This window comes from Musa acuminata, chromosome BXJ3-3 (assembly GCF_036884655.1).
Source record: "Musa acuminata AAA Group cultivar baxijiao chromosome BXJ3-3, Cavendish_Baxijiao_AAA, whole genome shotgun sequence".
Lineage (NCBI taxonomy): Eukaryota > Viridiplantae > Streptophyta > Magnoliopsida > Zingiberales > Musaceae > Musa > Musa acuminata.
This window is the reverse complement of record NC_088351.1, coordinates 39,731,813-39,744,966: the sequence shown is the minus strand read 5'-3', so window position 1 is coordinate 39,744,966 and position 13,154 is coordinate 39,731,813. Positions and strand designations below refer to the sequence as shown.

General features: G+C 42.6%; 1 protein-coding gene and 3 non-coding genes across 4 annotated transcripts; all 4 read right to left on the bottom strand.

The window, feature by feature from the left end:
• Positions 1-1,094: 1,094 nt before the first annotated feature.
• On the bottom strand, positions 1,095-1,167 carry TRNAF-GAA (transfer RNA phenylalanine (anticodon GAA)). Its single transcript has one exon. It is a non-coding gene; the product is annotated as a tRNA-Phe (tRNA).
• A 1,323-nt stretch (positions 1,168-2,490) lies between these two features.
• TRNAF-GAA (transfer RNA phenylalanine (anticodon GAA)) lies at positions 2,491-2,563 on the bottom strand. The gene has a single exon. It is a non-coding gene; the product is annotated as a tRNA-Phe (tRNA).
• A 353-nt stretch (positions 2,564-2,916) lies between these two features.
• Positions 2,917-2,989, bottom strand: TRNAF-GAA (transfer RNA phenylalanine (anticodon GAA)). The gene has a single exon. It is a non-coding gene; the product is annotated as a tRNA-Phe (tRNA).
• A 1,658-nt stretch (positions 2,990-4,647) lies between these two features.
• LOC135633530 (NADP-dependent malic enzyme-like) lies at positions 4,648-11,430 on the bottom strand. Its single transcript, XM_065143072.1, has 20 exons — positions 11,271-11,430; positions 10,838-11,100; positions 9,235-9,355; positions 9,070-9,144; positions 8,830-8,981; positions 8,647-8,752; positions 8,492-8,557; positions 8,268-8,363; positions 8,106-8,177; positions 7,894-7,977; positions 7,701-7,799; positions 7,081-7,128; positions 6,861-6,914; positions 6,649-6,747; positions 6,048-6,137; positions 5,851-5,928; positions 5,671-5,745; positions 5,473-5,563; positions 4,974-5,102; positions 4,648-4,880 (listed from the first exon to the last, which is right to left on the bottom strand). The coding sequence occupies exons 1-20, from the start codon at positions 11,298-11,300 to the stop codon at positions 4,792-4,794; spliced, it is 1,917 nt and encodes a 638-aa protein (XP_064999144.1). The 5' UTR covers positions 11,301-11,430; the 3' UTR covers positions 4,648-4,791.
• Between the last annotated feature and the right edge of the window lie 1,724 nt (positions 11,431-13,154).

The following is a 13,154-nucleotide window of genomic DNA, read 5'->3' as shown; positions in this document are numbered from 1 at the left end:
GATCTTCGTCTAACGCTCTCCCAACTGAGCTATCCCCGCTTGCACCACCTAATACATGGTTGGGGAAGTATATATGTGCATCTCTGAGTGAGTCATGCGGGGCACAAAAACTATAATAAAATAATGCGGTGAGGGTGGACTGCTCGAGTCATGCGGGGCACAAAAACTATAATAAAACAATGCGTGGATCGAACACGCGACCTTCAGATCTTCATGCGGGGCACAAAAACTGTAATAAAACAATACGGTGAGCGTGGATCGAACACGCGACCTTTAGATCTTCAGTCTGACGCTCTCCCAACTGAGCTATCCACGCTTGCACTTTTCTAACTAAGCTATCCCCACTTGCACTATTGGATACATGGTTTGGCGATATTCGATTGCTCGATTCATGCGGAGAACAAAAACTATCATAAAACAATGCGATGAGCGTAGATCGAACACTCGATCTTCGTCTAACGCTCTCCCAACTGAGCTATCCCTGCTTGCACCACCTAATACATGGTTGGGGAAGTATATATGTGCATCTCTGAGTGAGTCATGCGGTGCACAAAAACTGTAATAAAATAATGCGGTGAGGGTGGACTGCTCGAGTCATGCGGGGCACAAAAACTATAATAAAACAATACGTGGTGAGGGTGGACTGCTCGAGTCATGCGGGGCACGAAAACAATAATAAAACAATGCGTGGATCGAACACGCGACCTTCAGATCTTCATGCGGGGCACAAAAACTGTAATAAAACAATGCGGTGAGCGTGGATCGAACACGCGACCATCAGATCTTCAGTCTGACGTTCTCCCAACTGAGCTATCCCCGCTTGCACTTTTTTAACTAAGCTATCCCCACTTGCACTATTGGATACATGGTTTGGCGATATTCGATTGCTCGATTCATGCGGAGCACAAAAACTATCATAAAACAATGCGATGAGCGTAGATCGAACAGGCGATCTTCGTCTAACGCTCTCCCAACTGAGCTATCCCCGCTTGCACCACCTAATACATGGTTGGGGAAGCAAAAACTGTAATAAAATAATGCGGTGAGGGTGGACTGCTCGAGTCATGCGGGGCACAAAAACTATAATAAAATAATGCGGTGAGCGTGGATCGAACACGCGACCTTCAGATCTTCAGTCTGACGCTCTCCCAACTGAGCTATCCCCGCTTGCACTTTTCTAACTAAGCTATCCCCACTTGCACTATTGGATACATGGTTTGGCGATATTCGATTGCTCGATTCATGCGGAGCACAAAAACTATCATAAAACAATGCGATGAGCGTAGATCGAACACGCGATCTTCGTCTAACGCTCTCCCAACTGAGCTATCCCCGCTTGCACCACCTAATACATGGTTGGGGAAGTATATATGTGCATCTCTGAGTGAGTCATACGGGGCACAAAAACTATAATAAAATAATGCGGTGAGGGTGGACTGCTCGAGTCATGCGGGGCACAAAAACTATAATAAAACAATGCGTGGATCGAACACGCGACCTTCAGATCTTCATGCGGGGCACAAAAACTGTAATAAAACAATACGGTGAGCGTGGATCGAACACGCGACCTTCAGATCTTCAGTCTGTCGCTCTCCCAACTAAGCTATCCCCGCTTGCACTTTTCTAACTAAGCTATCCCCACTTGCACTATTGGATACATGGTTTGGCGATATTCGATTGCTCGATTCATGCGGAGAACAAAAACTATCATAAAACAATGAGATGAGCGTAGATCGAACACGCGATCTTCGTCTAACGCTCTCCCAACTGAGCTATCCCTGCTTGCACCACCTAATACATGGTTGGGGAAGTATATATGTGCATCTCTGAGTGAGTCATGCGGTGCACAAAAACTGTAATAAAATAATGCGGTGAGGGTGGACTGCTCGAGTCATGCGGGGCACAAAAACTATAATAAAACAATGCGTGGATCGAACACGCGACCTTCAGATCTTCATGCGGGGCACAAAAACTGTAATAAAACAATACGGTGAGCGTGGATCGAACATGCGACCTTCAGATCTTCAGTCTGACGCTCTCCCAACTGAGCTATCCCCGCTTGCACTTTTCTAACTAAGCTATCCCCACTTGCACTATTGGATACATGGTTTGGCGATATTCGATTGCTCGATTCATGCGGAGAACAAAAACTATCATAAAACAATGCGATGAGCGTAGATCGAACACGCGATCTTCGTCTAACGCTCTCCCAACTGAGCTATCCCTGCTTGCACCACCTAATACATGGTTGGGGAAGTATATATGTGCATCTCTGAGTGAGTCATGCGGTGCACAAAAACTGTAATAAAATAATGCGGTGAGGGTGGACTGCTCGAGTCATGCGGGGCACAAAAACTATAATAAAACAATACGTGGTGAGGGTGGACTGCTCGAGTCATGCGGGGCACGAAAACAATAATAAAACAATGCGTGGATCGAACACGCGACCTTCAGATCTTCATGCGGGGCACAAAAACTGTAATAAAACAATGCGGTGAGCGTGGATCGAACACGCGACCTTCAGATCTTCAGTCTGACGCTCTCCCAACTGAGCTATCCCCGCTTGCACTTTTTTAACTAAGCTATCCCCACTTGCACTATTGGATACATGGTTTGGCGATATTCGATTGCTCGATTCATGCGGAGCACAAAAACTATCATAAAACAATGCGATGAGCGTAGATCGAACAGGCGATCTTCGTCTAACGCTCTCCCAACTGAGCTATCCCCGCTTGCAACACCTAATACATGGTTGGGGAAGCAAAAACTGTAATAAAATAATGCGGTGAGGGTGGACTGAGCTATCCCCGCTTGCACCACCTAATACATGGTTGGGGAAGCAAAAACTGTAATAAAATAATGCGGTGAGGGTGGACTGCTCGAGTCATGCGGGGCACAAAAACTATAATAAAATAATGCGGTGAGCGTGGATCGAACACGCGACCTTCAGATCTTCAGTCTGACGCTCTCCCAACTGAGCTATCCCCGCTTGCACTTTTCTAACTAAGCTATCCCCACTTGCACTATTGGATACATGGTTTGGCGATATTCGATTGCTCGATTCATGCGGAGCACAAAAACTATCATAAAACAATGCGATGAGCGTAGATCGAACACGCGATCTTCGTCTAACGCTCTCCCAACTGAGCTATCCCCGCTTGCACCACCTAATACATGGTTGGGGAAGTATATATGTGCATCTCTGAGTGAGTCATACGGGGCACAAAAACTATAATAAAATAATGCGGTGAGGGTGGACTGCTCGAGTCATGCGGGGCACAAAAACTATAATAAAACAATGCGTGGATCGAACACGCGACCTTCAGATCTTCATGCGGGGCACAAAAACTGTAATAAAACAATACGGTGAGCGTGGATCGAACACGCGACCTTCAGATCTTCAGTCTGTCGCTCTCCCAACTAAGCTATCCCCGCTTGCACTTTTCTAACTAAGCTATCCCCACTTGCACTATTGGATACATGGTTTGGCGATATTCGATTGCTCGATTCATGCGGAGCACAAAAACTATCATAAAACAATGCGTTGAGCGTAGATCGAACACGCGATCGAACACGCGATCTTCAGATCTTCGTCTAACGCTCTCCCAACTGAGCTATCCCTGCTTGCGCCACCTAATACATGGTTGGGGCAGGTATATATGTGCATCTCTGAATGAGTCATGCGGGGCACAAAAACTATAATAAAATAATGCGGTGAGGGTGGACTGCTCGAGTCATGCGGGGCACAAAAACTGTAATAAAACAATGCGGTGAGGGTGGATTGCTCGAGTCATGCGGGGCACAAAAACTATAATAAAACAATGCATGGATCGAACATGCGACCTTCAGATCTTCATGCGGGGCACAAAAACTGTAATAAAACAATGCGGTGAGCGTGGATCGAACACGCGACATTCAAATCTTCAGTCTGACGCTCTCCCAACTGAGGTATCCCCGCTTGCACTTTTCTAACTAAGCTATCCCCACTTGCACTATTGGATACATGGTTTGGCGATATTCGATTGCTCGATTCATGCGGAGCACAAAAACTATCATAAAACAATGCGATGAGCGTAGATCAAACACGCGATCTTCGTCTAACGCTCTCCCAACCGAGCTATCCCCGCTTGCACCACCTAATACATGGTTGGGGCAAGTATATATGTGCATCTCTGAATGAGTCATGCGGGGCACAAAAATTATAATAAAATAATGCGATGAGGGTGGACTGTTCGAGTCATGCGGGGCACAAAAACTGTAATAAAACAATGCGGTGAGGGTGGACTGCTCGAGTCATGCGGGGCACACAAACTATAATAAAACAATACGTGGATCGAACACGCGACCTTCAGATCTTCATGCGATGCACAAAAACTGTAATAAAATAATACGATGAGCGTGGATCGAACATACGACCTTCAGATATTCAATCTGACGCTCTCCCAACTGAACTATCCCCGCTTACACTATTCAATCTGACGCCCTCCAGGTGCTTGGGGCATAACACGCTGACCATATCCGTGCAGAAGATTTGCATCTCCATCTCACTCGCATATTCACACAGCTCTCCAAACCCCTTGCACTGTGTGCCCGAGTTAAAAGGAACTCGGGAGATGGTGTTCAAAGAGTCAATTTCGGACAGCCACGGAGAGAACAATTTTAGTTCCAGCTCATATTGGCAAAAGGTCATACAACAATATAGTGAGGCAACAGCAACAAAGACATCCACAACATCTATCGCTACTGAGATCTACAATTACTACTAGTATTCATTCAAAACTGGAGACCCATTCATCTGTAACTGCGGTAAACAGGGTTGTACATGCAGCTCTCTGCGTACTTCACCAGGTCCTTGGGACATGGGAGCCGACTTGCCAGACCTAACAAATGGCAACAACACACACGACCACTATTAACTTGCTGCGCAAAATCTAAACAAGTAGCCACAAATAGCTGATGAAGAAGCAACTCACCAAGTTCATATGCTTTAGCAGCGACGTTAGCGGCAATATGAGCAGATATCTTCCTAATATTTGAGAAGGGTGGATAGATCAATCCTTTATCCAAGTTCTCTTGTGTCACCTGTTGGGCCAACGCTTCCGCTGTCCAAGAGAAAGTGAGGACGCAGTCAATATAAAAAAGAGCAAACCAACAAATCGCACGAACTTTCCTAGTGGGCGTACGTTCTTTTTGCCTAGTCTCTCAAGGAGACGCATCATAAGCACAGTTAGTGGCATACTATTTTGGCGTCTATGGCTCATAGTTATCAGCCAAAATCTATGGAGCTGCTTTTATTAGTTGAGATTTCCAAGTTTTTTTTGACAAAATTCCAAGTTTTTCTCAAGGGAAAAAGAGTGCTCTAACTATGTTATGTTCAACTTAATCATATGTTAGAAATCTTTTTTATAAATAAAACACTTAATCACATCCAAGAAGCAGAATGTAGGCATTGTTTTTAACTCTGTTACTTACAGGCTGCAAGGAGCATGTCATCATGCACACGGGTAGCTCCAGAGATAACCAACCCGAGGCCAAATCCTGGGAAAATATAGGCATTGTTTGCCTGAAAGCATGCAAAACACACACCTGAGGTTAGAGTGCTTCACTTGAAAGTAAATATTCCTAAAGTGACACCACAGCCATGTCAAAGGATGATAAGACATTTCAAACCTGGCCAGGCACAAAAATCTTTTCATCATATTCAACTGGATCGAACGGGCTCCCACTAGCAAATATTGCTCGACCCTGTGATTGTGGCAAGCCAGTTTTTAAGCAGAAAATTGAACCCCATGAAAAATCTCTTATCACGGCGGATATGGGACATGTGGCTACAAGAATAACAAGATTTACCTTACTCCACGTGTATGCTTCTTCTGCACTACACTCGGACTGTGTGGTCGGGTTGGAGAGAGCCAAAATTATGGGCTTCTGCGTTAAATAAAGGAAATCTTACGGTTATAATTCAATCCACAAATCATATCGTAGATTCTAAATACAAATAATAATTGAACACACTAAAAAAGAAAACTAGTAAAAGGAATGCATACCTCATTAAATGTGGCCATGGCTTCAACCACCTCCTTTGTGAAAGTTCTTCCCACTCCAGAGGAGCCAATTAATACAGTTGGCTTTATAGCCTAAAAATTGGAAAAAAAAAAAATTTATATAGAGGGTATAAGAACCTCTGACATTCATCACCAACTTCCAATTAATCAGCAAATCCACTTGAGGTTGCTTTATAGAAACAGAGATCAGATTGACATTTGGTGACTTAAAACAAATTATGTACAAGTCGGTCTTTCATCCCTAATGAAAATTTTGATTTCCTATAATGCATGTCTGATTATGCTTTAGTCCTGACACTAAGTGCCAACAAATTATTCATTTGAACTCTTCCAGTGTACCACCAGAAACAAGCAAATACAACCAACATCAAGCAGAAAAACACTCTACAGTAAATTCGAAAACATGCCCACCAGAAAGGCCTCTTTTATATGGTCAATACCTGGAATGAACAAATCACTCTCACAAACAAATAATATAGTTGGAGATCGTCAATGGTAGGGAACGGAAAAGGTAAGAACCAAATACTTTTACATGAGATGTAACCTATACAATAATCAAACTCTGCATAGGAGGACTTCATACCTTGACAGCATCCAAGAGATTACCGACAGGTTCATGGTCATGCGCCCAAGGTTTCTTAAAGTGCTGAAGAGATTCCTTGCGTGAGCTCACAATTAAGCCCTAAAAGAGGGGAAAACATCAGCTGGAGTCAAATGATGAATTCAAAGACATGAAAGCAAGCATAAAGAACGATGATGTATAAACACAGAAATATATACAGCCAATAACTGTACCTTTGAATCCACCATCCAAATTTTCTTCCGAGTCTCTTCCAATGGAGCTTTTGTCTACAACATTCATTACCAAAGGAATCATTCAGTCAGATTTTTGAGCTCATCAGTCCTTTTTTTTTTTTCCTTTCTGTTGTGTGTGTGTGGGTGCATAATTGAGCAAAAAATGAAGTCAATTAATCATTTGGCATGCTCGTGTTAATCAACAACATATTTTCAGTACCTGTTTTGACATCTCACGTGCTATGAGTTCTGCGATACCGGTACCAGCCTGTAATACAAAAATAAAGGCAGATTATTTTAGTATCTTCCACAAACATTGAAAGACCCTGAATTGGTAAGAAAATGAGAATGAATTTGTGACCATGAGAAATGCAAGACACCCATGAAATGTCTGCCCTTCCTAATAGAAAGGAAAAAACCCTTGCCATGCAAGGCATCTTGCTGATGAGAATGCACATGGAATAGCAGAAGCAAATGCAAATGCAGGAAATGCTAAGAACATTGAACATAACAATAAATTGTGCAATCAAAACAATAGTAGACTTGTACACTCCACTATAAACTGCAATTAGGCAAAGACAGAGATTTTCTCTTCGTCTGATTAGCAATTCCCCCAACCATTATTCTAAACGGAAAGCATTGGAATTAAAACTCCTAGAAACAGACAACTCAGTTAGAATTAGAACTACCAGGAAAATAAAAACATAAATGATCAAGCACAGCGCTCATGCTTGCAAATATGCACAGTAAAATTATGATTCAAGAGGTGTCACACAGGACAAATTGATTGCATTTGAACAAAATAGTAAGGAGAAACCCAATTGAGCAAAAGGGTACGACCTCCCCAGCACCAAGGAATAAGAAACTGTGCTCCGCCAGAGTTCCACCAACTATATTCAAAGCTGCAAAAAGCCCAGCAAGAACCACAGAAGCTGTGCCCTGCAATGATAATAACCATACAGAATGGTTCAAAAGCATGCAACAGGTAATTGGACAGAGAGAATATTAGAGAAGTAATCTATCGATGCATTACCTGGATGTCATCATTGAACACGAGATGCGTTTTACGATATTTGGCAAGCAGTTCAAATGCATTATGGTTAGCAAAGTCTTCAAACTGAAAAAAAGAAAAAACATACAAAACCAAAATCAAGATCAACGTAACATGGATTGTGTGAAGCAAATATCAAACGTGAAATAACCAAGAGCGGATCCTCTCCAATATCTCATTGGGTGGTGACCAACCTGAATGAGCACTTTCTCCCCATACCTCTGCTTCACAGCAGTCATGAACTCATGCATCAAATCAGCATATTCCTAAGTCGATACAAAAAAAAAAAAAAAAAAACTGATTCAACAAATTTATCTACATCATAAAAAAATTCATGTATTTATTAAATATGGTACCTGACCAGTAGCTCTTCTTCGGCGCAGTCCAATATAGAACTCATCCTTAAGTAGCTGCTCATTGTTGGTCCCCACATCAATAGTGACAGGTAAGCACTGCAAAACGTCGATTGGTTAAGGGAACCTTGTAAATGAACACGCCAAAAACACTAGATAATGATGCAAAAAGTAAGAAGAAGCATAATACAAGTAATGAAACTAAAACCAATAAAGATAAAACTTACAGCAGATGGACGCAGACCCCCAAGAGCAGTATATAGAGCAAGCTTGCCCACAGGAATTCCCATTCCCTACGAAATCACGAAATAACAACCTGACCGTAAGTAAGCACACAGTCCCATTAAACAGTTGTAAACATACAACCGAATTGTAATGTTACCTGGCAGCCAAGGTCTCCGAGACCCAAAATCCGCTCACCATCTGTGACCACAATAACTTGGATGTTCCTTTCGGGCCAGTTTCTCAAGACTTCGAGAATCTTCCCCCTGCAAATAAAAATTACCTGTGGTTAACAATTGATAGATGTCGATAGTGTGGGAAACAAGAAAGGAAAATCTCTAACCTCTCGTTCAAACTGATGTAGAGACCCTGAGGATGCCCAAAGATGGAGCCATACTTCTGGCAAGCCTCACCAACAGTAGGAGTGTAAACAATTGGAAGTAACTCCTCAACATGGTCAATTAGCAGCTTGTAAAAGAGCTTCTCGTTTCTCTCCTGAGAATCCGACCATCGATGCCTCAGGTGAAGTTTAGTATAACAAAACTATTAGGTGGAAATGAAATGCGAGGTGTTTTCCAGGTACCTGAAGATCCATCATGGACACATAACGTTGCAGGGGCACCTGGTATTGGCGAAGATTGTGCATAATCTTTTTCTCCTGTGGGGAAAAAGTTGCAAGTAGACATCAGCAAATGGTATTCATCGCTTCAATCTTTTGGATGGCTTCCTTTACAAGATACAAACAAACCTGAAGCTCTTGCGTAACACATGCTGGAGGCAGGAGGCCTCGCAAGTAGTGGGCATCCCTCTCTTTCCCATTGAAAGCGAGCCCTTTGTTGTGTTGTGGATTCCGCAACAACGAGTAACCACTAAGTTCAAAAGAATAGATCAAATGATAAAGTTATCCACCAAGGTCACTACATAAATCATCATTGACATCATCGCCGGAAAGAACTATGCCTATAATTACACAAACATGTTTTGAAGCTACATAAAATTAGGCATAATTAACGAGATTTTTTATGCATATAGACATTTCTGATGAACATGTAGATTGAGCAGTCACTTCTCGCATGAAAGACGTATGCACGAATAGTCCTTGAGCCATAGGAACAATCTCAAATTGACCTCTAATTGTCGTGAATCGTATTGAGTCCCTACCATCAATCTTAGTCAGGTGTCTATAGGCCAATCAGCCCTAAAAGTTTGGAAAACCCCCACCATGGGTTTTCTTCTTCCGTCAGTTTTTTCGTCTATCCCATTTTCTTTCTCAGTTTTTCTCCTCCCTTCCTTTCCTTCGTCCCCGCTCCACTTTCTCTTGAGGAACGATAGTGATCAGGATTGAGGAAGATGGAAAAAAGAAGGTGGAGATGAGATTCACCGTCTCGTCGTTTCCTGTTTTCCAGCTTCTCGCCACTTCCTTTATCCTCCTCTCTCATCAAATGTTGATGGCGACTGATATCACCACAAAAAGAAAAAAAAAGAAAAAAACAAAGGGAAAGAGAAAACAAACTTTATATCCTCTTCTTTCTCAGAATGTGGCATGGCGCATTTTAATTCATTTAGTCCCAGACGACTTTTCCCACTGGCAGAGTATTCTACACCAAACTCCACGGTGGGAGAAGACCTGAATGCAACACTACCAAAACCCTAGGGATTCGACAAATTAAAGCTCGAGGATCGATTAGAAAATCGGGCCTGTCGTTCAAGGACTATCCATGTGATCCACCCTAAAAAGAACGAAAGAAAAATTGAAATGAAAATGAGGGCAAAAGAGCGGAGCGACACTACAGATGATCGGTCGGGACAAATGAATAGTAACAAGAGACTCCAAGTCAACTCCACCAGATTTACTTGGCGGGTAAAGATTTCTGTGGCACAAGTTCAGGAAAACCTAATCGTTTCATTTGTCTAACAACTCCCAATTACTAATATGCATGAATCTAAAAAAATGATCCGAGTACGGTTGAGCAGCCGCCCAAATTAGACCCAATGGTAAAGAGACTTTCGCGAAACGTAATGATCAAGGCAGGAAACCTCATGGAATAGGCTAATAAATTCTTATTACAGGGAACAAAATAGGGCCAGTATGGGACCACCAAGACGCATTCGAACTCAAGAAAGCCACGCCAAAAGAATTCTCGCTCTTGGATCCAAGAAACACCCAAGATCCAACCAGATCGAACAAAATAGATAAATCGAGTCCAAGAAAAAGTGAATTCGCGCACTTGTTGGATTCCATCTGGGAACCCCAGGAAACATCCAAGATCCAACCAGATCGAACAAAAAGAGCCGTGAAACTCTCGAGGGAACCAGGCGATAGGATCCGAGCCGATCGATCGAGAGCAAACCTGGCGACGGAGACGGTCCACGGCATGATGAACTGCTCCTCCACGTCCCCGTCCTCACCGTGCGCGTCCTCCACGACGCCTCCGCCGGACTTGGGCTCGAGCACCGGCTCGGCCTCGCCCCTGAGCTCCTTGACCGTGTTGTCCACCGTGATCCCCCTCCCATTCAGCTCCCCTCCGCCCCTCGCCGCGCACCGCACCCCCGCCGGCGCCAGCGGCATCCGCCGCCTCTGCGACACAAGCAGGCCTTGCTTCTCGTCGCATCGCTGCTCCCCCGGTCCACAAAGAAAAAAGAACTCAATAAGCGATTCGACATTCCCACCACCATCGTAGCTCATTTTATATATCCACAAGAATCAAAAGGAATAACCATCTAATCAACCATTCACATGGGTAAATGTCAAAAACGGGAACAAGAAAACAAGAGATTAATTACCAAGAAGCCGCTTCGATTTAGCGAGAGCATGGCGACGAGGAGAGGAGGAGGGAGAAAGGGGGGATCTCCGCCGGCTCTTGTCTTCTTTTACCTCGAGAGAGATCGCCGAATGGAAATGAAATGAGGGAGGGAGGTAGGAGTCATTGATGGGGCTGCTTTTATAGCAACACGGGGGGTGTAAGTTGTGCCGGCGGAGAAGCGTACGTTGCCTTGCAGCGAGGGGCGTGGATCCTACGCAATGGACACATGAGCGGCGTCAGTTTGGGGTGCGACGAAGTAGATCCGAGGGTGAGCGTACCGAAGGCTCCTGGGTTTGGGCGAACGCGCGGGTTGTAAGCGGGGGAGGCAGCGAGCGCGGGGGTTTGTAGCCGGAATACGCGTGTTGCGTCGGCGTCGGCGTCGGCGTCCGCGCGCTGTGGTGGTAGTTGCCTGCGGCGACCGCGAACCTTCGCCTTTATTCGCCAATTTATTGCTGGATCGAATGTATGTATTCATTCCGAAACTAATAACAATTAAACATCGAATTCAATATAAATACATCTCCTTCGAATAATTAATCGTGAAATTTGTGTGTATAATTTTATCGTTGTGATACTTACCTAACTTGAGTGTTCAACTCATATTCTTTATCTCAGTATTCATACAAATATTATTGATAATTTATATCATGTACTTTCGGATCATAAAAATTTATATCATGTACTTTCTGATCAACATTTCTACTACTTTGATCATATATATTTTTACACATGAGATAATCTTATCGATCGTTCCCTTTTATTCGTGTAATGAATATTTACAACGCTCCGATAGGTCAAGGATAAAATGATATTTTTATATAATTAGATAAAAAAAGATTTTTATATTTTAAGGAATTTTTTAAAGTTGAAAAGTTATGTCAAAATTTTCGAAACTTAAAAGGGTGTTTTGGGAAATTCACCCAATATTATATTATGTATGGTATGATGAATCGGGTGGTGTGGTGCACGTGACTTCGGACCGTGGGGCGCATGATGCGTGCACGCTGTTTCGAGGGTACTCTCGTGTGCGTTTGGATACGTATAATAATAATAGAATAATACAGACGTACGGCAGATGGGTGGGAAACAGCAGCAGCTGCCGCGGGAATCGACGGCTGTGGTTGCGGTGGCCCACGTCATTTACTTGAGTCTCACGTGAAGGGTCCCATCTCCGGTCCGAGATTTGGTGCATTGTTTCCGTGGTTTCGGAGGATGGCGTTCGAGTTGTGGGGAGGGTAGTGATCCCTTTTTGCCCCTTTTTTTAATGTGTTTAGAAACGAGAAAAGTGTTATCGTTTTATTATTTTATGGAGTTTGAGGAAATAAAGGCCTTTTTCTGATGCATATTCCAAAAGTGTTTCATAATAATAAAAAATAAAAAGTTTGACTATTTATTCTAACATCAATCTAATAAAGACTCACGAGGAATTATCTATTTTGGACGACGAATGTATTCGTATAATTTTGTTCTTTTTAGAACACGTGAACTTTAAAAAACATCTTTCAAAATAAAAGAGATTCGATGAACTTACGAACCTTTGGTATCTATTCTTTAATCAATATGAGATTAAATGATCTTATTAAATATTTTATTACTAAACGAATAATATCTCCGTGTTATATCCATAAAATCTTAATATTACTGATTATATATTTATCTTATTCATCGTATAACTCTATTTAGGTTGAAGAATACGATCAACATATATATATATACATATAAATAAAATAGGATTTTGATTGCTAAATCATAAATTATTTTTTTATTCAAATTCGAAGCAGACTAATTAATTAAATACAAAAGATGTCAAATTCATACATATTATTTTCATGCCTAACTTCTTTACAACCATAAAAATAAAATT